The 23,725-nt window shown below is 46.6% G+C and overlaps 6 protein-coding genes across 11 annotated transcripts; 2 read left to right on the top strand and 4 right to left on the bottom strand.

The window, feature by feature from the left end:
* Positions 1-864: 864 nt before the first annotated feature.
* LOC122626758 (mitochondrial dicarboxylate carrier) lies at positions 865-2,083 on the bottom strand. Of its 3 annotated transcripts, none has more exons than XM_043807132.1 (2): positions 1,597-2,080; positions 865-1,408 (listed from the first exon to the last, which is right to left on the bottom strand). In XM_043807132.1, exons 1-2 carry the CDS (start codon positions 2,007-2,009, stop codon positions 958-960), a joined length of 864 nt encoding a protein of 287 aa, XP_043663067.1. In that variant the 5' UTR covers positions 2,010-2,080; the 3' UTR covers positions 865-957. The 3 variants fall into 3 exon arrangements, with proteins under 3 accessions (XP_043663067.1, XP_043663068.1, XP_043663069.1); XM_043807133.1 differs by having other exon boundaries at positions 1,166-1,435; positions 1,601-2,083; XM_043807134.1 differs by having other exon boundaries at positions 1,166-1,408; positions 1,601-2,083.
* Positions 2,084-2,650: 567 nt separating this feature from the next.
* Positions 2,651-4,982, bottom strand: LOC122626755 (hairy/enhancer-of-split related with YRPW motif protein). Its single transcript, XM_043807128.1, has 3 exons — positions 4,723-4,982; positions 4,176-4,390; positions 2,651-3,450 (listed from the first exon to the last, which is right to left on the bottom strand). The coding sequence occupies exons 1-3, from the start codon at positions 4,980-4,982 to the stop codon at positions 2,651-2,653; spliced, it is 1,275 nt and encodes a 424-aa protein (XP_043663063.1).
* Positions 4,983-7,973: 2,991 nt separating this feature from the next.
* Positions 7,974-9,880, bottom strand: LOC122626142. The gene is made up of 2 exons (XM_043806290.1): positions 9,709-9,880; positions 7,974-9,542 (listed from the first exon to the last, which is right to left on the bottom strand). Exons 1-2 carry the CDS (start codon positions 9,748-9,750, stop codon positions 8,682-8,684), a joined length of 903 nt encoding a protein of 300 aa, XP_043662225.1. The 5' UTR covers positions 9,751-9,880; the 3' UTR covers positions 7,974-8,681.
* Positions 9,881-12,577: 2,697 nt separating this feature from the next.
* On the top strand, positions 12,578-15,160 carry LOC122614111 (ornithine decarboxylase 1). Its single transcript, XM_043788598.1, has 6 exons — positions 12,578-12,873; positions 13,190-13,347; positions 13,403-13,700; positions 13,760-14,008; positions 14,815-14,883; positions 14,943-15,160. The coding sequence occupies exons 1-6, from the start codon at positions 12,604-12,606 to the stop codon at positions 15,081-15,083; spliced, it is 1,185 nt and encodes a 394-aa protein (XP_043644533.1). The 5' UTR covers positions 12,578-12,603; the 3' UTR covers positions 15,084-15,160.
* A 145-nt stretch (positions 15,161-15,305) lies between these two features.
* On the top strand, positions 15,306-17,495 carry LOC122614098 (ornithine decarboxylase 2). Of its 2 annotated transcripts, XM_043788576.1 has the most exons (6): positions 15,306-15,848; positions 16,061-16,218; positions 16,280-16,577; positions 16,641-16,889; positions 17,138-17,206; positions 17,270-17,495. In XM_043788576.1, the coding sequence occupies exons 1-6, from the start codon at positions 15,573-15,575 to the stop codon at positions 17,408-17,410; spliced, it is 1,191 nt and encodes a 396-aa protein (XP_043644511.1). In that variant the 5' UTR covers positions 15,306-15,572; the 3' UTR covers positions 17,411-17,495. The 2 variants fall into 2 exon arrangements, with proteins under 2 accessions (XP_043644511.1, XP_043644519.1); XM_043788584.1 differs by lacking the exons at positions 17,138-17,206; positions 17,270-17,495 and adding an exon at positions 16,977-17,129.
* A 244-nt stretch (positions 17,496-17,739) lies between these two features.
* On the bottom strand, positions 17,740-22,372 carry LOC122615762 (slit homolog 2 protein). Of its 3 annotated transcripts, none has more exons than XM_043790866.1 (9): positions 21,696-22,372; positions 20,997-21,530; positions 20,711-20,933; positions 20,517-20,653; positions 20,300-20,452; positions 20,062-20,242; positions 19,772-19,911; positions 19,371-19,692; positions 17,740-19,161 (listed from the first exon to the last, which is right to left on the bottom strand). In XM_043790866.1, exons 2-8 carry the CDS (start codon positions 21,376-21,378, stop codon positions 19,412-19,414), a joined length of 1,497 nt encoding a protein of 498 aa, XP_043646801.1. In that variant the 5' UTR covers positions 21,379-21,530; positions 21,696-22,372; the 3' UTR covers positions 17,740-19,161; positions 19,371-19,411. The 3 variants fall into 3 exon arrangements, with proteins under 3 accessions (XP_043646801.1, XP_043646810.1, XP_043646791.1); XM_043790875.1 differs by having other exon boundaries at positions 19,514-19,692; XM_043790856.1 differs by having other exon boundaries at positions 17,740-19,692.
* Between the last annotated feature and the right edge of the window lie 1,353 nt (positions 22,373-23,725).

Here is a 23,725-nt window from a genome sequence, read left to right as displayed (position 1 = left end):
TCGGGAAATTGGTCCTGTGGGATCCGCGAGAATTATTTCAAGTGTCCATCTCTGCTTTGAATAGAGTAGTCTTAGGCATGAGAATGGAAAAGTGCACTAAATATATGTACTGTAATTATGTGTGCAATTTTTGGGTAAAGCTTTCCAGACTAGGTTTACTCACAAACTTAAGATTGCATATCTTTAATCAATTTCTCATTCTAATGCTTGTAAGTTAACCATCTTAGGATTGCGTTGTTTTTATCAGATTCTCCTTCTAATTTCTAATTCTCCTTCTAATCTTTGAAACATCCATTAAGCCACAACCGAATATTGCCATTAAAAACCCCCTTTAGACAACATGTTGAGCAGTTTAGGTACCTAGTCCCAAGAAACACATGTGGCCTACGAAAGCACCCTAAACTAAACTAAACTAATATGTCATAGCATATTACAATTTTTTAACCCTGCTACCTTTGTGGCATAGTTTCCCTTTGGAGGATTATGTTTCTGGAGCAGGGACAAGATACTGGGCGCGCCAGGTTTCCAGTTTTTCACGATAATTTCCCGTTTCACGCGCGGTTGCGGTTTAGAACTTGGAGTTCTGGGTTGCGACCCTTGCACCTTGCTAACCCCGCTCCCTAATTATGAGCAGCGAGTGTGCAGCCGGCTTAGCTAACCACCGCGGATTGGGTGCTCACGTGGTTAGTGGGTATGCAAATTTCATAAACTGTGAGCGGCTTTCGTTGACCCCCAGAGCTCGCTGACCAGCGGTTAGTGGGCAGTGGTCAGCGGTCCGCTATCCAGAGGTCCAAAGGCCCTGCGGTCCAGCAGTGCTAATGAGCACAGTGGCAGCCGATTAGGTCCGGATTATTTCCGATTCAATGACCATTTACGAAAGATTCTTTATTCCTTAATCATGAGTATAAAATATAATTTAAGTATGTATTCGAAAGGAATATAGATTTGGGAGCATTACTATTTCTCAGGCGGTAGATATCCAAATCGCATTCGCGCCTGCTCGTACAAAACGAAGGTGATGATCGTATTGGGACTAACCCGTATCAGGGCCGGAATAAATCCCTTGTAGAACGCCAAGGGACCCTGTCTGGCGATACTGAGAAAGGCTCCTCCAATCCCAGAGAATTCCCCCGGCTTGGCGTTCATAAAAGTGGTCTTGATCACATCGAGCGGTTGCGTTATCACTACAGCAATGCAGCCAGCAATCGTGGAAGTGGCAAAGTGCAGTGGGACTCCTTCGGCTGCTCCGGTTGCGGTCCTGAGCATCTGCTTCACCTGGTCATAAGCCGCATTCGTTCCGATGGTCAGCAGGACTGCCCTGGAAACAGCTGGCAATGTGCCGCGAAAGAGACTGGACATGCCCTCCTCTTTGTAGATGCGGAAAAGGCCGTCAAAAACGTGCTTGTAGCTGCGGAATTCGGCTTAATTATATTGTCTATATGTAGAGAGGGAAGGAGTTGGCAATCATCATTCGCAATCTGAATATTTTCAAAACAAACTAATAGCAAACCAAACAAGCACGTGGACATGAAGATTGACAAACAGACGAATAAAGCTTGGGAGATTTCTAGTAAAGGAGACCGTCGTAGTACTCACTTACGTCGCTTCTCCTCCGGCAATTTAATGTCGTTCTGGAGTCGCACTGTGACCACGTCCCCGGGCACGCCCACAACCCCACCCACGAGTCCTGCAAAGGTGGCCAGCGCCATCTTGGAAGCTACGTTTTTGGTGTCGACGTAATCCTTTCCCGCCTCGTACAAGGCGAATCGGGTGGTGGTGTAGGTCAGCTGCCGAAACCAGGATGCCGAAATGCCACTATAAAAACCCAACAAGCCGTTCCGCTGGTGTATGCTTTTAAGGATCTCCCCCACGGTCTTCTTGTTCGTTTGTGTTTGGGTCTGCAGCTGCACCTTGATGAGATCCAGCGGATGGGTAACGGTCACTGCGATTGCCGCACAAACCCCACCAAACCACCAACGCGGGAGGCGCCTCGAACTGTCTTCTCCCATAGATCAAAGTCAATTAATTCTTTAAGTAATTTTTTTTTTAGAAAACTTATACTAACTGACGTGTAATACTTATAAGGAGTGTTCACATTTACATACGGATAATGTAGTCCACGTAGTGACAATGCGCACCTTAATAATGTGCGATAAAGTTAATATGTGATCTGATCATCGGAAAATAATACTAATCAAAGTTTTCGCAATATACAAAAGTATGCGCCATTAATAACGATGTTATTGTACATATGCTTGTCGTCACCAGTTGTTTTTTGTTCGATTCTAATAATTTTTAATTTATAATAACCGTATTTGAGTTCTTTATATACCACGTGTTTTTTTAAATCCATCGTGCGTGAAAGATGTTAACCCCTTTCCCTGATAAAGGGATAAAAAATATCAATTATTGACAGCGTTTCAACATTTTCTCTTATAAACTCATGCGTTTATTTACAATAGATTCACAAAATGTTCCAAACTATAGGTATCATAATGAATAACTTATGTTTATATGCTAACGGCACTAGCTAATCTCACTGCGTTGTTTCTCTTTTTTTTCTCTGTGTAGGATGCGAAACTTAAGACTATCACACTTGGTCTGCTCTGACTAGAGGTTGAAATATTTCTTCGTAGGCTACCTTTTCCAATCAATAGGCCATCTCGGCACCCCAAGGACGATAGGGCTTGGCTCCGTTGGGAGTGGCATACTGTAGGACGCTGGAGTTGTTGTAATCCTGGCCTGGCAGTCCACTGACCGGGTACTGAGGAGCGGCACTGTAGCTGAGACTCTCGGAACCCAAGGCCGCAGGGCGATTGCTGTTGGTGAGTTCTATGTAGGTGGGCACCTGCTGCTCGGGATGCACTGCGCTGTGGTCGTGGGTGTAGTGTTGCTGCTGCGCCGGTTGAGGTGTTGTCTGCGTCCGTTGCTGTTGCTGCTGATGTTGCTGCTGGTGTTGCTGTTGCTGTTGTTGCTGCTGCTGTTGCTGTTGCTGCTGCTGGCTGCTGCTCTCAGAGTGGAGATCATGGCTGGGCAGCGATTCATTTACGGCAGTTCCACTAGTCCGCGAGACACTGGTGCGTCCTCCCAGTTGCTGAGCCTGCTGCGAGGGCGAGGCGCTTAAAGTGGGGTAGCTGGATACATAGGCACCCGGGTTCGCTGGCGCCGCATAGCTCTGGTAGGGAGCAGCTGCACAGTTTGGTTGGTAGCCGGAGGAACTGGGAGCAGCCGGTGTCCAACCGCTCGGACTGGCGCAGCTCTTTGCCGAGAGTTCGCGCTGCTGCACGAAGTACTGGAGGTGAGACATAAGGCGCAGGCGCAGAGGATCCTGGATGTCCATGCCCTCGATGGTGACCAGATAGCGGGCCACCTCCGCGGCGCACTCGCGGAACCCGATGATGTGGTAGTCCATGGCCACTCGCTGCGGATCGTAGCTCAGCGAGTCGAGAGCTGCAACAAGATAAGAGGAGGTGGAGAAAGTCAATAAGCTGTCTAATCCCAGTTCAGGCAAACAATTAAAATTGCTGTTCCCACGCGACGAGCATAAAGAACTACCCCCATGTCCTTCGGCGGGATGGCTCGTTGTGAGGTGGTTATCAGGGGGTGAAAGCCCGCTCCTGGCTACAAGTTTGCCGGCGTGGTGGTACCGCTTCTGAGCGTGGGAAGCCCCGAGATTCGAGATTCACTTGAGCGCTAGGGTGGTGGTGGTGGTGGTGGTGGTCCTGCTTTGCTTATGGCAATCATATTTTTCCCACCATTCGACCCTGTACGGGACAACAGGTCAGGATTGTTTACCCAGATTTGTGATAATTTGCCGCATATTGTATTTAATTTCGTGCCCTAATTGTTTCCCACAGCGGGTTCTGTATAGGGATTCTGGCTGCAGTTTTCCCATCGAATGTTTTTTTTACTGGGATTGTAGTTCATATGTCAGTGGGAGAGTAGTGCATTAATAAATTGCCGGTGTCGCCCCACTAGGCCGTAATGTTATTTGAACTGGAGAAATACAAAATGTCCTTAATATTTCCAAACCTGATGTGACATATGACCCTATGTCGCTTTTAACTTCAGTTCTAGCTGACAGCTGACTCTTGACTTCCAGCTAGCCAAGTCGCTCCCTACTCACTACTCGCTCACTAATTTTAAGGTAGCTCAAGTTGGCGTAGTACACTTACTTTTAGACTGCAAGCTCTTGAGGTGCTCCACGGTCAGCTGAAGGATTTCGGCCTTCTCCAACTTGGCGGATCCCTGCTTCTCATAGGCGGAGGGCACCAGGCGCTTGAGTTCGGTGAGTGAGGAGTTGATCCGATCCCGGCGCTTCTTTTCGATCACTCCTCGTCGCTTTTTGCGGCTCATTAGTTGGCAGCTGCCCGGCTCACTGGGCGAGATTCTAAAAGCACAGAGCAAAGGGTTTATATTAGGTATGGATTGAATATAAGGAGGGATTACAAATATAACTTTCATTAAGCTTTGATAAATTCTTATGTCGAATCACACTCAATGGTGCTACTAACTGTATAGCTATGAAAATCATGGAGTTACTGAACCAATCTATCTATTCTTGGCTTAAGTGGAGTTATCCATTTTTTCGATTCACTAAGTCGCACAGTTTTCTAGAAGTGTTCTTTTACAAGAAAACTCCTAAGCCGCCTTAAGCTCCTTTAGAAAAACTCTTCATGCTGTAAATTGGAAACACTTTTGTAAGAAGTCACGAATACGCACTGTTCCTTAGAGGACTCCTCGGAGTACAGATCGTCGCAGTCGCTCTCGGAGAGCGTCCGCTTCAGGCTGCCGATTCCGTGGCTGTGGCTCTGGCTGTGCCCATGGCTGTGGTTGCTGTGGGCGCTGTGGTGGCTCTGCGGCGGCGGCACCCAATGGCTTTGGGGGGTTGTGACGCTGGCGCCGGGCATGACAACTCCGGGTCCGGCGGCGTAGCCCCAGTGGTGCAGCGACGGCGCGTTCACGTGCATGTTGTGATCCATTGTGTGTGGTGACTAGTGTTTACTCGCTGCTCCTGCGCACTTGACACTAGTGTGTTGCTGTAGCTGTAGCTGTAGCTGTTGTCGCTGGGCGAGTGCTGCGTGTTGCGTGTTGCTAGTGGCACTGGCAGCAAGTTGCAGATGCAGTAGGCGACCGGGCTGGCGGAGCTAGTTTGAGCACGTGACTTATCGTGTGCGCGAACGGCGTTCGACTGATTCTGCAGCACACGTCGAGCGGACGACCTGCCCTCCGCTGCCGCCGCTCAACCCCTTTTTACCGCCTGCGGCAGCCGTCCAATAAGATGCAGCAGCAACCACCCCCGGGCAACGTGTAGCGCGTGCTGGCCGAGATTGGGGTAGGAAACGGGGAATAAACATATTCGCCGCGCGGCGATCGCAGCCAAGTGAGCAAGGGAGTGTGCGACAAGGAGAGACAAGCCGGCAAATGAGCAAGCCTCTGTCATCGATTCATCCGATTGTATCGCCCGAGCATCTGATACAGCCTTTCAGCAGCATCTAAAGTATCTAAAGCATCTGCAGCACGGCCTCTAATCGGCGCCGTGGGCGACAAACTGGCGACGTCCGCCGTCCGCCGTCCACTTGTTCGCTGCTGGAGCGGCTGCACCCGACCATGGAACTCAAACTGGAGCACGCGCCGGTCGTGTGGCATTGCGTGGCGCCGGGAAAGCCCCAACAAGTGCAACAGCCGTCGTTGACCTCTATCTGAGCAGTGGGACGCGTGCTGGTGGGTGGCCCACACAATTCTAGGTCAGTGCCGGCTCAAGGTTGCGGCATCAGGAATCCAATAGAAACGGGAACATCGGCAGGAGCAGTAGCCGAAATAATGGCGACGACGACGGAAGGTGACCAAGGTTGATTTAGAAATTGCCAGAGGTAAACTCGATTTGTTTACCTAGAGCTATGCTTATTCGCAAATAATACCCTTTTATATTTTTGTGCGCTTTAATGTAAAATCCTAAGCAGAATTGGAGAAAATCACAAAAGGAATATAAGTTAAATTAACTGCGACGGTAAAAACTTAAATTTACTTTTCATTTTTTACGTAAAAGCAGACGTAATATTTGGAGGAATCCCAATTCTCTATCTCTTAAAGTAGCCTTTTAAACTCTCAGTTGCGCATGATATGAATATCCATTCTAAATTGTGTTTGCTGAAAAGGTTAAGCTCTTTAATTCTAAAACGGTAATACTTTTATACCCTATAGAGACAATCTGGCCTTGTCCGACTGTCCGTCCGTATGAACGCAGAGCGCTGGATCGTTACAGAAGACCCAGCAAAAGTGTCATAATTTTAAATTCTTTTTAGATTTTGTTTATAAAAATGTCGTGAGATTTTTATTTTACTATTTGTTTGGCCAATTTGAATAAGTATGCCAACAAAATATTGAAATCCCTAGTATTTATACACAGTACTCCTTTCATCTTATTTATAAAGGTATCAAAAATGGTTTCCCTTTTATATAACCCTGAGTTATGGGACCATCTAAATACATTGATAATACTCTCTGCATTTGTCCGCTATATCAAATAATCGCTTCGCAAACTTTGTGGCCAGTTGCTTGATATTATTATTAATTCCAATGTTACCTTTACATTTTTATATAATAAATTATTTCCAATAAATTATTTCATCTCAAGATTGCACGCCTATTACTACTGAAAGCTAGCAGTAGATTAAAAATGATTTAAATATAAATACAAAACAAGAGAGAACGCTATAGTCGAGTTCCCCGACTATCTGATACCCGTTACTCAGCTAGTGGAAGTGCGAAGAGAAATGTTAACACTGACCGTTTTTGCCGGTTTGTGGGCGTTAGAGTGGGCGTGGCAAAATAATTTTTGGCAAATCGAGAAAAAAATTTACAAGACCAACAAAAATGTGAAAAAATATCGAAACATTTGGCCGTTTTAGACAGTTTTTGGGCGTTAGGGTGGGCGTGGCAACATTAATCGACAAACTTGAGCTGCGTATATGGCTCTGGAGTCTGTATGGTTAATCTCAAACTTCTAGCTATTATAGTTCATTAGATCTCGTTACTCGTAGAGTAAAAGGGTAACTAGATTCGTTGAAAAGTATGTAACAGGCAGAAGGAAGCGCTTCCGACCATATAGAGTATATATATTCTTGATCAGGATCAATAGCCGAGTCGATCTGGCCATGTCCGTCTGTCCGTCCGTCCGTCTGTCCGTCTGTCCGTCTGTCCGTCTGTCCGTCTGTCCGTCTGTCTGTCCGTCCGTATGAACGTCGAGATCTCAGGAACTATAAAAGCTAGAAAGTTGAGAATAAGCATACCGACTCCAGAGACATAGATGCAGCGCAAGTTTGTCGATTCATGTTGCCACGCCCACTCTAACGCCCACAAACCGCCCAAAACTGACACGCCTACACTTTTGAAAAATGTTTAGATATTTTTTCATTTCCTTATTAGTATTGCAATTTTCTATCGATCTGCAGAAAAACTTGTTGCCACGCCCACCCTAACGCCACAAACCGGCCCAAACTGCCACGCCCACACCTTTGAAAAATGTTTTAATATTTTTTCATTTTTGTATTAGTCTTGTAAATTTTTATCGACTTGCTAAAAAACTTTTTGCCACGCCCACTCTAACGCCCACAAACCGTCAAAAACTGTCAGTGATGAAGACTCTTCTTCACACTTCCACTAGCTGAGTAACGGGTATCAGATAGTCGGGGAGTTCGACTATAGCGTTCTCTCTTGTTTTTACATTAGAAAAATTCAAACAAGAGAAAATGTGTAAATTATTATTTTAAAAAATAATGCATCTGTGGATATCTGCGTAAAAATGTTCAGTACAATCCCCTTAGTCCTGCGTCTCTAAAAGTATCTAAGTATCTCACTTTGCCAAGGTCTATGTGTTTTTGCCTGTTAAAGAAACTGAAAAGATCATTATTTTTCTCCCCCACAACGTGATTTAGAGTAGCCTTTTTCCCATTTTCTCGATTAATCAGGCCTTGATTACAATGGCGCTCCATATCAATTTCAAAAAAGTACATCGAAATCGAAAATTATAAAAAGTGCTTTTCATTTGATTCGGCATGCTGTCGCTCAGGTTTTGACCGCGGCAAGCAGCAAAGTGGAAATGCCTAATGGCCAATGCCAGTGGCAATGGCAGTGCCAGCGTGGGACAAACTCGCTCCGGATTGCCAGAACCCACCCCGAATCAAGTGGATGAATAGTGCCGGGCTGAAGCGGTATAGCGACAAGGAGGCTAGGCTAGTTGCACCACCGACGACGGTACGAACCCACGAAATCGCAGCCGTGGCTCGTGGGAAAGCCAAAGGTCTACGGATTCTCACGAGCGTCCAGCACGTGCGGGTCGTGCGCCGGAATGGATCGATGGATGGGTGGGCGACGAACTTACTCCCTCCCACAGGGCAAAGGGCAATCGCATTCGCTTTCGCATTCGCATTCGCATTTACGTTCGCATTCTGAAGTGCATTACTCAAGGTATGGAGCCAAAGGAGCGCCGCACACACAAACACACTTTATTGTTAATGGATATTCTCGAAAACAACTTTCTATAATGAAAATTGCGGTCTGCCGACTCAAATACTCGAATACATATATAAATGTAGGTAATTCTCACAAGACTGGTTTTCGTGCTCTATCGCTGGACGCAAAGTGGAGGTTACAAAGCCGCTGAGTGTCCGTTTCCGGACTCAGAAGCTCCTAAGGCAAAGATTACAGTTGTTTCCGGCTACGGCGTTGTCGTGTCGGTGCAGCTCCAGGCTGAGAGGCTCCGTGTCGTCCACCCAGGTCTCTAGGGTGCAGGAGCTTGACTGGTGGCTGGACTTTTGGGACTGGGAGAGGGATCTGGTGGCCACCGCCGCCTGCCGCCACCTGGCGTCGAAGTCATCCCAGCGATCGCAGGTGTCGTCATCCAGGGAGTTCCCGTTGATGTCCCACCTAACAATGGGGAAGTCGTCGTGCGGCGGCTCCATGATCACCACGCTGTGGTAGTTGCCCTCCAGCTTGGAGCCCAGGCTGATGCTGCAGGGATGGTAGCGGCTGGGCGTGGGAATCCTCTGCTGCACTTGCTGTTTCCTCGGAGTTGCCTGCTGCTGCACTTGCTGTTTTCGCGGGGTGGCTTGCTGATGCGCTGGCTGCTCCTCCTTCTGCTCCTCCTTCTGCTCCTCCAGCTGCAGATCCAGGCTGGAATTGGAGGGCGTGTGCCGCAGGTAGCGGACATTCTCCTTGTACTTCACCCGCTCGAACTCGATGGTCGTTGGCGGGGTGGCCAATACTTCGTAGTTGCCGCAGCTCATGAAGTATTTGGTGCGCAGATCATGCTTGACTGCGGGCTGAAGTTCCTCCTCCTCCTTGGCCAAGTCCATGGCATGGTTGCACTCACTTAGCTGCAGCTCTTCGTAGATAGCCTCCGTCACCGGGCAATTGCTGTTTACATCCAGCTCCAGATCCCGCTGCAGGTTCAACTCCTCCTCCACATCCTCGTCGTCCCCGTCCTCCTCGTCCAGCCGCTGGACAAAGAGTTGCTTTGAAGTCGATATCTTGCGCAGGAACTGCAAGGACACAAATCGATACGTATAAACATAGCGGGCAACGCGGCGTATGATTAACGTGCCAAAAGCACTGGCATACAAACTTTACTGATTATTTTCATGCGGCGCTGGTCGCCATCGATTTCCTATAGATTGCCACCCACTAGGGTGCCTTACGAGGACTAACCTTCAGACAGGACTTCTTGGTGCGCCTCAGCAAATACGACATGCTGGCGATGTCTTTGTGTCGCTGCCGCTTTATCCTCCCTACTTGAATGCTGCAATTACAGTGGCTATTGTTGCCCTTCCATCGGAGTTGCGCCCGTCAGCCGGGGCATTTGCCTCATCACCGCTGCAGCCCGTTGGGCTATCCAAACAAAACTGAACGAGGAAGCGTCGCGGCGAACACTCGCAGGTGGAGCAAGGACCTCCCATGCCGCGCTCCTGCCAAATGACTCATCCTCGCGGCAGCGGATCGAAACACGCAGGAAAATGAAGTGTTCGCCATCAATTGAAAGTACCTTTAAGTTTTATTCAAGTGATTCAAGTGATGCAATAATGTTAGGAAGTCCTTGATTGTATATAATTGATCTTTCGATTAACCCCAACTTGGTTTTAAATCGTTCCTGCCCCTACCAGTCCCCGTAGAGCTAACGTAGATGTAGATACCGAAATAATTGCGAAATATTCTGAAATACTATTGCGCGTTTTTGTCCAGTGCACTGGGGAGCAGTGCACGCGCCAGCTGAGAGCCTCTGCTCGCACAGGCGCAGTGTGATCCTGGCGCACAGATTGGGAATCTCGAGTGGGTCGTCGCTAATGCGGTAATGGCCCGGCCTAGAGCCCAGACCCCCCTCCAGACCCCCTCCGGAGCTCCTTCCAGAGCCCCTGAACCGACGGCCCTCGAATGGCCAGCCGGTCAAGTGCCTGGGGTGCTCCGAAGGGCCAAAGGTGAGTCCGGCTCCCTGATTATTTCGATTCGTGTGCCGATGTGGGCGCCAACTTGGCGCTGCCTTCCGTGGCAGGTTTGTTATGAAACTATTTACGAAGAGGGTCGCCGCTAAACTTGCGGGAGGCGTTCATGTAACTATGGGAATTTGTATACCACGCGAATTGCGTTATAAATAGTGTGCCAATGCCATGAATGCTGAAGTGGAAGGGATTTTTCCTGCGAACAGCATATACATGGTGGAGAAAAAAACCTCAAAATAACTTCTTGTTTCGCATGCAAACATCGCACTTTAGGTTTGAAAACAACTGCTGGTGGGGCTTAGAGTCTGATCAAAAAAATGTGAAATATGTTTTTACTTCTCAGCTTACACCGATTGCATTGCCCGTCTACAGTGTCTAAGTGTCCGCGGCAAAATGTTTATGATTCATGTTTGTCTACTTTTACAAATCCGTTCAGGGCCTTTTGGCAATGATTTCGGAAGCTAACACTGAATAATGCTACATGTTAGGAACAAGAACAAGTATTGCATTTTGCAAAGACAATTGTGTTATCATCCAGTGAAGTTTATTCAGTTAATCTAGCAACTCGAGATGCGAATTCGTCTCAAAGTTCTCTTATAAAAAAGAGTATTTTGCTTGGCTTATCACTGGACTCATACAAATTTGTGTAATCAACTTGTTGCCCAGACATAACCGAGTATGGTGACCCCAATTCTTTCTTTGCATTTGCTGAAATCTGATATTTTCAGGGGCCGAATACTTTAATACGGGGTTTAAAAAAGCAAAGAGTTTTCTTATGTTTTTCATTTGACTTTCCCATCGACGAGCGTAGTTGCAATGGATACATTCAAATCAATTGCCATGGGAAAAGGTGGGACTGACGACTGAACTAATGACGTTCGCATGTAAATTTCCAGCAATTTGGGCAAATGATTTAAACGCATTTAGTTGTAAAAAAGGCGAAACCAGTTTTACAATTCAGCATGGTACGAGTGCCTGGCATTCCGTTTCCTATTCTTATTTCTATTCCTATTCCGAATTCGAATTTTTTTGTGAGCACTTTTCGGCCTGTCGTCGATTTGTCACATCACTCAAAGTGGGGAGTGCCTGCCTGCTGTGGTTTCGGGTTAGTTTTGAATCGCATCGGAGCTGGAAAACCGAATTCAAGTGAATGATGACACTCGCAGCAAATTGCAATCAAATCGCAATGATTCGGGTGAACGCGGATCGCCTCGATTTTTGAGCATGACAAGATACGTTTCGCGGCCATCGCTCAATACTCGGAACTTTTGTCCGCGCCTTTTGACAGTTATCATTCTGGGGATTCCAACTCCTTTCGCTGGCAACATCTTCGCCGAAGGCCAAAGGGTGTGCGAAAAAATATTGATGGGTTTCGCCAATTAAAGGTTGATTGATAGGACACTCCAGCAAGAAGGGCCATTGCCAATTGCCAGTATCGATTACGAAAGTTTGATTTTAATTTTTAATTGCCAGTTCGGACCCAGTCGAGGGTTGCTAAATTGGCCGGGACACAGACCACAACAACCCTCCTCTTTCCGCCGCCGCGCACACTTCTATTATTACTATTATTATTATTACCATTGTCATTGCCGTGCAATTTCCTAGGGGTGTGTAGGGGTTTGATGCGATTCCATTTCCGACTGAGATCGCGAACCAAAGGCGGTGGGCGGTGTGAAGTGTCCCGCCCCTTGTCCGCGGGGCAAGGGCAAGTGTCGATTATGCGCGACTCGATGGCCACTCGGGCAGTTGCCGTTCAAAATTTACATTTTATTACTTTTACATGCCCGTGCAGCCGGGCAGGGGCATTAAAATTATTTACGATGCCAAATATTGTTGGTTGTAAATAACGCGTTCTGGCAAATATCGCAGGGCTGGAGCGGAGAGAAAGGAGAGAGCGGGGAGAACGGGGAGGGGAGTGTAACGTCCAATCGCTTGACCTTTGCCGCTAATTAGAGCCTCATTGTTTCCCGCCGAGAGGAACGTTTTCGGAGCGTGTTCCTAAATGTTTCGCAAGTCTGTTGCGATTCGAGCCCAAGTAGTTGACTGATAACAGCTATACTGTGGCTTTAGCGCGAGTGCCCCACTTGTGATCAGTTGTGATCTTTTCGAGATGGCGGGCGGTTACCCAGAAGTCCAGTTCTACGAGCGCGAGCTCAACATCCGCCGGGTGATCGAGGAGTGCGACCTGCAGCGCCTGGACCAGGCCCTCAACATCTGCGACCTGTCCAGCGTTGAGCGCAAGCTGCGCCTCTGGCAGCAGCTCCTGCCCAGGATTAAGCCCTTCTACGCCGTCAAGTGCAATGACGACCCCATGGTGGTCAGGTTGCTGGCCGAGCTGGGAGCCGGATTCGACTGCGCCTCCAAAAACGAAGTCAAGCTGGTGGGTGGAATCGTAACTCTTATGCTGCACATACAAGTTCTTCCGGTTCAGGTTGCAAGTCCCAAACAACAACAAACAGCAAATGATATAAGGAATTAGGTTTTTGATGCCACTCTTATATATATTTTTGTACAATAGATGTTGTGAGGGACTGAACGTATTTGTAGTGAACGACTGCGTCTTATCAATTCCTCAATGTATTTATTCATTTTTAATGCGATTTACGATTCCACATGTTATTCTAGATTTAGACATAAGTATTTTATAGTTTTTTTTCGGACTTCCATTATGTATTTAATTTTTATTTAATTCAAAGGTCTTGGGCTTCGGTGTCCCACCCGAGCGTATTATCTTCGCCAATCCCTGTCGCCCTGTCAGCCATCTGGAGTACGCCAAGGAGCACCAGGTGTCCAACGGAACGGTGGACAATGAGTTCGAGGTGTATAAGCTGCACACGCACTACCCCAACTCCAAGTATGTGAATGACTCTCGGGGCCGCTCATTAGTATACATTTACATTGTAATCCAGCCTGATCGTGAGATTCAAGAGCGAGGCAAAGGAGGCGCAGTGCCCACTGGGCGACAAGTTTGGCTGTGATGCGGATGTGGATGCCGCGGCCCTGATGCTACTGGCCAAATCCTTGGACCTGAAGGTGACCGGCACCAGTTTCCACGTGGGCTCCGGGTGCAGTGAGCTGGAGGCCTACGATCGGGCCATCAAGAAGGCCAAGAACCTCTTCAAGTTCGGCGCCCTTCTGGGCTATGACATGGACTTTCTGGACATAGGCGGTGGGTTCCCCGGCAGCGATGACGGAAAGTTTGGGAAGGTATATTGCAGTAAGCAAAGGAATTTGATGAAAAGGTCTCTATAGGAATCTTTTTACAGATAGCCGAGAGTGTGAATACCTCGGTGCAGCGTCATTTCCCCAACGAACGCGTTCACATAATCGCCGAACCAGGACGCTTCTTTGTGGCAGCAGCTTGCACCTTGGTGTGCAAGATCCACGCCAAGCGGGAGATCAGGAATGAAGCTGGGAAGCTGGACACCGTGATGTACTATCTGAATGATGGCGTCTATGGGTCCTTCAACTGCATTCTGTACGACCACCAAGTGGTGACAGCAGAGCATTATCTGGTGAGATTGCCCGATATCACTAAAATGACATATACATTCCGTGTATGCCCACACAAACCACCCTCACCTATTACATATTTATACCCGTTACTCGTAGAGTAAAAGGGTATACTAGATTCGTTGAAAAGTATGTAACAGGCAGAAGAAAGCGTTTCCGACCATATAAAGTATATATATTCTTGATCAGGATCAATAGCCGAGTCGATCTGGCCATGTCCGTCTGTCCGTCCGTCTGTCCGTCCGTCTGTCCGTCTGTCCGTCCGTATGAACGTCGAGATCTCAGGAACTACAAAAGCTACAAAGTTGAGATTCAGCATGCAGACTCCAGGGACATAGACGCAGCGCAAGTTTGTCGATTCATGTTGCCACGCCCACTCTAACGCCCAAAAACCGCCCAAAACTGCCACGCCCACACTTTTGAAAAATGTTTCGATATTTTTTCATTTTTGTATTAGTCTTGTAAATTTCTATCGGTTTGCCAAAAAAATATTTGCCACGCCCACCCTAACGCCCACAAACCGCCAAAAGCTGCCACGCCCACACTTTTGAAAAATAATTTGATATTTTTTCATTTTTGTATTAATCTTGTAAAATTCTATCGATTTGCCAAAAAACTTTTTGCCACGCCCACTTTAACGCCCACAAACCGCAAAAACTGTGAGTGTTGTGTGTCCTGCGCACTTTCACCATCTGAGTAACGGGTATCAGATAGTCGGGGAACTCGACAATAGCGTTCTCTCTTGTTTTTTATATTTTTTATTGAACCATGTTTCTTTTTTTAAACTAATCCACTTTTTATCCCAAAGGACGATGCAGACTCTTTGCCCCAGTTAAAGTCCTTAATTTGGGGGCCAAGTTGTGACGCTCTAGATAAGGTGAGATAATTGTTGTCTTAAACTTGGCAAAACCATGTAATGTGTGCCCCTGTCCTCAGATTTCGGAGGACCTGCACTTGCCCAACCTAAACCGAGGAGATCTTTTGGGATTCCGAAACATGGGAGCCTACACAATGCCCATTGCCAGTCCATTTAATGGATTCGAGGTGCCTAAGACGCTGTATTTCCAAGCGATTTGACTAAAACACTTTCTCAATCCAATAAAACCAGCATCTTGTGGACTCACTTGTTTACTTGCTTGCAGCTTTCAAATGTAGTGAACTTGGGTATATAATAGACACTCATTGGGTATTTATTCTTAAAATATTTTGGAATATTACTGACGGTAATGTTACTATGAAAGCAAGTATATCAGTCCCAGTTCTGCCCCTATACTTCGAAGTCACACACAATGGGAAAGTGTCAAACACGAAATAAAAGATCATCCACTTTCGAATATTATTCGAGCTCTATCTTCTAAAAGAATTAATTTTCGTAAACTCTTGGCTTGTAGCATATTTTTCGGATGCGCAGACTTTAAATAAACCGAAAAGCAATTCATCCAATGTCCAAAGTCGTTATGGTTTGGGTACAAATAATGTTTTTGTCAGTCCCATATAGATAATCCTAAAGATTGACCTTTTTGGGTGTAGGCACATCAACTCAGTATCATTGTCAGTCTAATCGGGATGGTGATGGTGAACGGAGGCATGCGAATTCAATACTATAAGAAAGACCTTGACATCCGCAGGGTTATCGAGCAGGCAGACTTACAAAATCTCGACCAGGCCCTCAACATCTGTGACTTGTCCAGTCTGGAGCGTAAACTCCGCCTGTGGCACAAACTAATGCCCAGGATTGAGCCCCACTATGCTGTCAAGTGCAACGACGATCCGGTGGTGGTCAAGTTTCTAGCGGATCTTGGAACTGGATTCGACTGCGCCTCCAAAAACGAGCTCAAACTGGTAGGTACAGATGTGTGTGGTCATTGAAGGCTTGCGAATTTGGGATCGACCTTGGATCGATCGAGTATTCCATTTTGAAATTGAATTGCCAAATCAACAAATTTCAAGGTATAGGTCAAAATTACAATTATTATTATTTTGATTATGTTTATCCATATTCCCATTTCCCATTTCCTATTTCATTTATTATGATCATCGATGTACTTATTTAGGTTCTAGGACTTGGCGTTTCGCCTGAGCGTATTATCTTCGCACATCCTTGTCGTCCTGCAAGCCACTTGAAGTACGCCAGGGAGCAGCAGGTGGTCAACGGTACGGTGGATAACGAGTACGAGGTTTACAAGCTGAAGAAACACTATCCAGGCTCCAAGTAAGTACATATATACAAATGTGAGCTTATGGCAGCTTAGTGATATGTTTCTTTTTTCCAGCCTTATAGTCAGGTTCAAAAGTGAGGCCAAGAAGGCGCTGTGCCCATTGGGAGACAAGTATGGGTGCGATGCGGAGTCGGATGCCGCAGCCCTAATGCTTCTTGCCAAGGCCTTGGATCTGAAGGTAACCGGTACCAGTTTCCATGTGGGTTCCGGTTGCAGCGAGGTGGAGGCCTACGATCGTGCCATCGAGAGGGCGGAAAACATATTTAAGGTCGGCGGGCTGGTAGGTCATAAGATGGAGATGTTGGATGTCGGCGGTGGCTTTCCTGGCACTGATGATGAGATGTTCGAGGAAGTGGGTGCAAAAATGGCTTGAAACATAAGCTATAATTGATGGTCACATATTTCTTATATGTAGATAGCACAGGCTGTAAACATGTCGGTGGAGCTCCGTTTCCCCGATGAGCGTGTCCGAATAATTTCCGAGCCAGGACGCTTCTTTGTGGAGGCCGCCTACACATTGATCTGCAAGGTTCATGCCAAGCGGGAAGTCCGCAGCAAGGATGACAAGCTGGACACTATGATGTACTACCTGAATGATGGAATCTTCGGAGCGTTCGCGGGAATGTTTTACTACCCTGAGAAGGTGACCCCCGAGCTTTACTTGGTAAGAAAACAAGGAACCCCCGGAATTTTTAACCTTTTCCACAAATAATACGAGATTCTGTATTTTTCTCCCATGTTGGAGATGTAGTATCGACTATCAAGAATGAGCAAACGAGATCAGGAGATAAGATCCACGAATTTCCACGATACTGATAACTTTTTAACGAGTCGTTAAAGAGTATTTGTAGTTTACCTTGGATTTTAGTAGTTATAGTAGTAATAATCGAACATATTGTTCCCCAATTCCAGGATGCAGCCGAGAGCTTGCCAAAGCTTAAATCTGTAATTTGGGGACCCAGCTGCGATGCTTTGGATAAGGTAAGTTCGTTTTGAAAGACAATAGAAAAGGCAATCGAATAATTTGCTTCGCTTCACCTTCAGATATCGGGGGACCTGCTATTGCCCAACTTGAACCCGGGCGACCTTTTGGGCTTTCGCAGCATGGGAGCCTACACCATGCCCATTGCCAGCCCCTTTAATGGATTCGATGTGCCTGAGACCAGGTACTTCAAGGCAAAGTAACTCTACAGTACTCTAAGAGCAATACTAGTTATGCTCAACTTATAATTAAAAACGAATTTTCAAACTGTTCCTGGATTCAAGTATGCAATCAGCATTACAGCTGATAAATAAGTTATTGGTAAATAAGTTATTGGTGTTTTTCGCGACAACGAAATCTCAAGCACAATTGGGAAACAGATCAGCTTAATATTCGCAATTAAGCAACTTGCTAAGAATTGGGGGAACTGCAAAGATCAAAGGACTTTGGGGAGTTATCTTCAGTTCTGAAAGTAGCAATATAACGTTTTTCGGCCATTCGTCGGATTTGAAGCAGTAAAGAAAACTCGTGCTTGCATTTGTAACCAACATGGATTCTTTATTAGACAGATTCTCAGAGTGCTCACATGGAGAGCATCATGCAAGCCCAGCTTTCGATGGGGTTCATTGTTAGCAATATTTTGAAAAGAACAGCTCTAGCCAAAGGAAACTGACCCGAATCGGTGGTGCGGCGCATTCTCTTGAAAATATTTCCGGCCCCGAACCCGCTCCCGCTGCACCACCGCCCACCAGTGGGTGGCTACTGACCTAAGCCACCGCGTGGTTGGAGTGGCGGAGGGAGGGGGTCGGGCGGATTGGGGTGTCAGTGTCTATAGCTAATCGAATTACAACTTAGTTTGCGTAGACATAATCGAAAAGGTACGTATGTATGTGTGTATAAAAGTATATGTATAAAAAATTTCAAAAATTCCACTCTGCATACGCATTTGCTTAATTCACTTCTTGCATAAATATCAAACTGTTCAGATGCCTCAAAAATGTAAGTAAATTCTATAAAATGTCACTATAATAGCTGTGCCGAGCTTTCCGAGTGTCTTACTACTGGGAGCTCTTGATATGTCACGATATAATATAACAATATAACGATATGCATTCTCGATTTTTGTGGGTTGCCCCTTCTGGATTCTGGGTTCTGGGTTCTGGGTTCTGGGTTCTGGATGTGGGTTTTGGAGTGGGGATCGGGATGTGGATGGGGATTACTTGGGAGTTTGCCCTTGTTCGCGGCAAATAAAGAGTACAAACTACTTATTCCATAATCAGTTCTTGGTGATTGATGCAAATGAAATTTCTTACTTTCTCTTGTGTTTTCCCTCCGTTTCGCCTGCCTCTGGCACCCAAAGTGGAACCACAATTGGCCATGCTTGCTTAAAGTTGGATAACAGGCACATGGGCTCGAGGAGCTGGCGGATCGATTCGACTGGGGATCGGTTGGGTGCAGAAGGTAGGTCGGGAAACGGGTGGAGGGACTACGAAACGCGTTAGTAATGATTGTATCTCACAACACCGACGACAAGACGACGATAGACTACACATAATAGATGGGCATACGGAGCCCTAAGCTGCACAAATAAGCTCGTACAGATTAACGCAAGTAACAACAAAATCCCACGCTTAAACGTAACAATATTCCGATATGCTTGGGTTTTGATTTTGGTTTGGGTTGCCTCCGCAGGTGCACTGGTGCCAAAATCAAGCCTTACATCTAAGCTACGTCCGCAGACAAGTGAATATCATCCCAGCATTCCCCTTCTCGTCGAGCTACTGTGCACGTCTGGAGCGGAGTGCAGTGTGTGGACCGGATAGTGGTGGTGTTGCCTCTCCAGGGGCGTCATCTCAATAAGTTTCGGGGTGGGGAAGCCTGCTGCTGGTTCGAAAAGCGTGCTTTCTGAGTCTAATTACTGGCAGAGTTGCATAATTCACGGATTCCCTATAATCTATAAGAAAACATACAATACAACAACACAGAAATGGCTTGTGGGCGTACGAGAGGTCTGTGATCTGGGGTCTGGGATAGCTTTTTGCATTTTTGGGTGGTTCGTTATGTGGCAACCGAATCAAACCGAATGGAACTGGAGGGGCGACCGCTCTGTTGGATTCTATCACTGATCACGGGGGTGGAACTGAAACTGAAGCTGAAACTGACCCACATGGAACATCGCGTCTAGCTGGACAGAGGCTAGATGCTTAGACGCTAGTCAGAAAGGCCACGCTACACACGGCAATCTGGGCCAGGATGTTCACTTGCAGGATCCGCATTAGACCGCCGCTGGTGGGCGAGGGACTCACATTGAGGCCGGCGCAGTGCATCTTCTCGGTGGGCATGGCCTGCACGAAGTACTCGCGGTTGTCCAGCGACATGTGGCACAGCGGCTTCTTCTTCTGCGACATTTCGTCGTCCTTGTTCTTCAGGTCCTCCAGCAGCTTGGGGAACCAGGTCAGCTCGCAGGAGCAGTTCAGCGGGTTATCTGCGCGGGTATTTCGGATTGGGATTAGCTCGGTTAGTTCGGTTAGGTGCGTTGCTGGGCAGAAGTGCCCATGACTTGCCGGTTATGTCGATGATGCGGAGTGTGTCGATTACGGGCTCCATTATGTCCTGCGGTATGCGCTGCAGCTTGTTGTTCTGCAAGTTCAGCGTTTCCAGAGAGTTCAGATTCTCGAACAGAAGACTGGGCAAAACCTTGATGCTAAGTAATGGAGAATATAATTGGAATTCTTATATCAAAAGGAAAATAAATCTTTAAAAGGGTTTAAGGGTTATAAGGGATTTTGAATTGGCGCTTTTGATATTATAAAGTACCCAATTTTGTCGATCTAAAGCTAGGGGAGAATCTTACTCGTTCTTCTGCAGGTTGAGGAAAGTTAGGGAATCTCCAAAGCCAGTGAAGGCATCCTCGGCTAAAACATTGATATTGTTGTTGCGCAAGTCCAAGTGGCGAAGGCGGTGCAGTGGTCGCAGTGCCTCGCTGGGAATAGTGTGGATCTGGTTATCACCCAGGCGCAGATATTGCAGGTTCTCTGTGGGTTTAGAAAACCGTTTAGAAAGTGGATGGGAAAATGCAAAGGACAACACACCCTCCAGGCCCTTGAAGGCATCCTTGTCAATCGCACTGATCTTATTGCCCTCCAGCTCCAAGGAGTTTAGCAGGGTTAGGTGACTAAAAACATTGGCAGGCACGGTGGTGATCATGTTGTGGGCCAAAATCAATGAGTCCAAGCTCTGCAATCCTGCCGAAATATAAAATACAATCGTTGGCAACTGCATAGCCCATGGAAGTTTTCCAATAACCACCTTCAAAATCGCCTTCACTGATAGTCCGTATCTTGTTCTCCTGAATCTCTAGTTTCTTTAAGGTGCTCAAAATGGAAAGAGCTTTCTGCGGGATACTGGTAAGATCGTTGCCACCCAGATTCAGGCGTTTAATATGACTAAAAGAAGGGTTTCGATAAGTGCAAAGGAAACTACAAAAAATCATTTAAACTTACTCCTCTAGTCCTCGGAAAGCCTCGGGATCGATTTGCGTGATCTTATTCTCGTAGAGCGTCAGAATCTCCAGGGTCTCCAGTCCCTCGAAGGCATTGTTGTGGATCACGGTGATTTTGTTGTGGTTTAGATTAAGGATCAACAGGTGAAACAGGTGTTGCAGAGCCTGCGAGGGCACCGTCTTCATTTGGTTTAGAGACACATCCAGCTGTGTGAGCCCCGCACCTGTGAATGGGACAAAGAGAAAAGATTAGGTAACCCATCGCCAACTGGTGTCCAACTAGTTACCCAGCGAGCTGAGGGCGTTCTCCTCGATGGCCGCCAGGCTGCTATTGTGGATGGTCAGGTGGCGGATGTCCAGGGCCAGGAAGACGAAGCCCTGCAGCTTGGGCAAATTGTTGTGGCGCAGCTTCAGGTAGAAGATGATGGGACTCTTGCCCTTCAGCGTGCCCATCGACTTGGTGATGTGCGCGAGATCGGTGGTCTCGCACAGGATGTCCAGCCCGTTCTTCTTCACCGTGCAGATGCAGGGCGCGATCTCGCTCTGCTCCGGGCACACCTGGGCCTGTGGTGGACCCTGGCCGAGCACCTGGCCCATCACGAGTACCTGCAGCAGGAGCACCACCACCACGGCCATCGTGCATCCTGGTTGCAGCTGAATTCCCGCCATGCTGAACACCTGCTGGTGGCTTGCGATTTCCTTGGGGCGACTGTGAGATGGGGTGAAGGATTCCTTATTCCGCGGTAGAAAGCGTCACTGTCGTGACTGGTCGCGGATACCGATGCTGGTGAATGCTACCTACAATGGCTATTGCCGTAGCCCTGTGGGCGAAAGGAGAAGAGGTTAGGGGATTTTAATTGGGCGCACAATGCGCGCTTTTATTTGGGTTGTGTGCCCGCGGATTAAATATAAATTGCCCGCAATTGAGCTGTCCGTCCGGCCACTGTTGCTACTGCTGCTCCTCTCCGTCCCCAGGGTTCTCTCACCTAAATGGTTTGTCCGTCCGCTGCTGGCGAGTGCCAAATGAAACATGCCTCCAGTGGCTGCGGGATGCAACAAAGCCAGTCCGCCAGTCCACCAGTCCGATAGTCCGCCAGGCTCTCCCTCTCTCTTCGCAGAGTGGGATGGAGTGGAGCAGCTGGAGCTGCACGCTCTTCTCGCTTTCTGGGGTGGCTATGGGGCGTATGCGTAATGGCTGAGTGCCAACTGGGTTAGTGTGTGTGTATAACGATGTAACGGAAAATCGATACGGCGACGTCGGGAGGTTGTTGAATGGCCCCTTTGTTTGTATTTGTTGCTTCGCCTCTAACTAATTCAACAGTCCTCGAAGGGTTCGTTGCTCGCCTCAGCCTTTACTGCCCAGTTAGCCCAGTATCGAGTCGGACCGAATCAAATCGAATTGAATCGAATTAAATGGAATCGAAGGCGCTTTTTCCAGGGCTTTTCCACTGGATTCCGTTACATCCGCTGAAAATGGCGAGCCAGGATCCGTCTAGTCAGGCTATAATCGCTCTGTCAGCCCTCCGTTCAAGGTATCAATCCTGTTGCATCCTCTGCCGAATCCCACTGGCAAGCCCCCGAATCCTGAATCCAGAATCGGAAAATATTTGAAACGGTTCGAAGCGACAATTGATGGAAAATGAAGCACGTTTGGTTGGCAAAACCGACGATTGCGGACTGAGTCTCTCAGCGTGAAATTGAATACCAGCACCAGAGTTGTCTGTCGGGGGTGGCTTGAGCTTTTCCAAGCTCGGCGAAAGCTCCAATCAGCGCTCATAGCAATCGCGAAGTGACTCCTACTTGGGAGCTCAGTGCTGTTATCAATCGTTAGGTGCAGTCGCTGCAGTTGCATCATCTAAACAATAAGGTCATAAAGTCAGACCATTGGCTATTTGATTGGAAAAATATTTGCAGTAAAAAGCATTATGCGCAATTTGAAATTTATATTCGATATTTTCAGTTAATTCTATATTTTAGTATCATCAGTATCAATTGCATTAGATTGCAGTATTGAGGTGCCTTCATATCAATTATATTTCATTTTCATGTATATTTGTTAAGATTCTAAAAGTACAAACTTATACATTTTGAAATCTTAAGAAGTCTAAAGCCTGCCGTATAATGGCATATATGAATAAATAAATTAGGAATGTTATGTTGTTGTTTAATGGTTTTGCACTGTCAGTAATGCAGCTAGTAAGTTTTGGTTCTTTCATTCATAGGCCAAAAAACATTATTTTTGCGAGAATTGTAAAACCAAAACAAAATAACGGTATGTCGGTATTGACGGTATTAACAAACCCTTTATTTTTGTTTTGCTATTCCGCATATGTAAAGTGCCACCTATGGTATTTTACACGAACTGAACCAAAGATTTCAGCACGCTGCTTGTTGAACAGCTTATTTCCGGTAAGTGCCAATGCTCTCTTATAACTAATGTCATTAAAGCACGTCATAAACTGCTCGTTCAACTGCTTCATGCTATAAAACTAAATCTGCTTCAGTCAAAGCAGTGTTAGTGCACACTGCTTTCTCGACAGCTTTTATAAATTATGGTATGGATGCAATACTAGCAATAACATACATCGCTAACATTTTACCTTTAAATTGAATTTAAATTAATAGATTTGCAAAATTGTTGTTGTTTAATTGTTTTGCAAACAACAAAGTTCCATCTACACTGTCAGTAATGGATAGCTCTATGATGTAGATGGTATGTTTTGGTTATTTTATTCATAAGCCAAAAAACAGTATTTTTGGCAGAATTGTAAAACCAATACAAAATAACGGTATTCTCCGTAATGACGGTATTAACAAACTCTTTATTTTTGTTTTGCAATTCCGCATTTGTAAAGCGCCACCTATGGAATTTGACATGAACTGAACCAAACATTTCAGCGCGCTGTTTGTTGAACAGCTTATTTCCGGTAAGTGCCAATGGTCTGTTATAACTAATGTCATTAAAGCAGTTATCTGCTCGTCATAAACTGCTCGTCATAAACTGCTCGTTAAACTG

The sequence above is a fragment of the Drosophila teissieri genome, chromosome 2L (genome assembly GCF_016746235.2).
Source record: "Drosophila teissieri strain GT53w chromosome 2L, Prin_Dtei_1.1, whole genome shotgun sequence".
Taxonomy (NCBI): domain Eukaryota; kingdom Metazoa; phylum Arthropoda; class Insecta; order Diptera; family Drosophilidae; genus Drosophila; species Drosophila teissieri.
The sequence above is the reverse complement of the archived record's forward strand: the minus strand, read 5'-3'. Positions and strand labels throughout refer to the sequence as shown.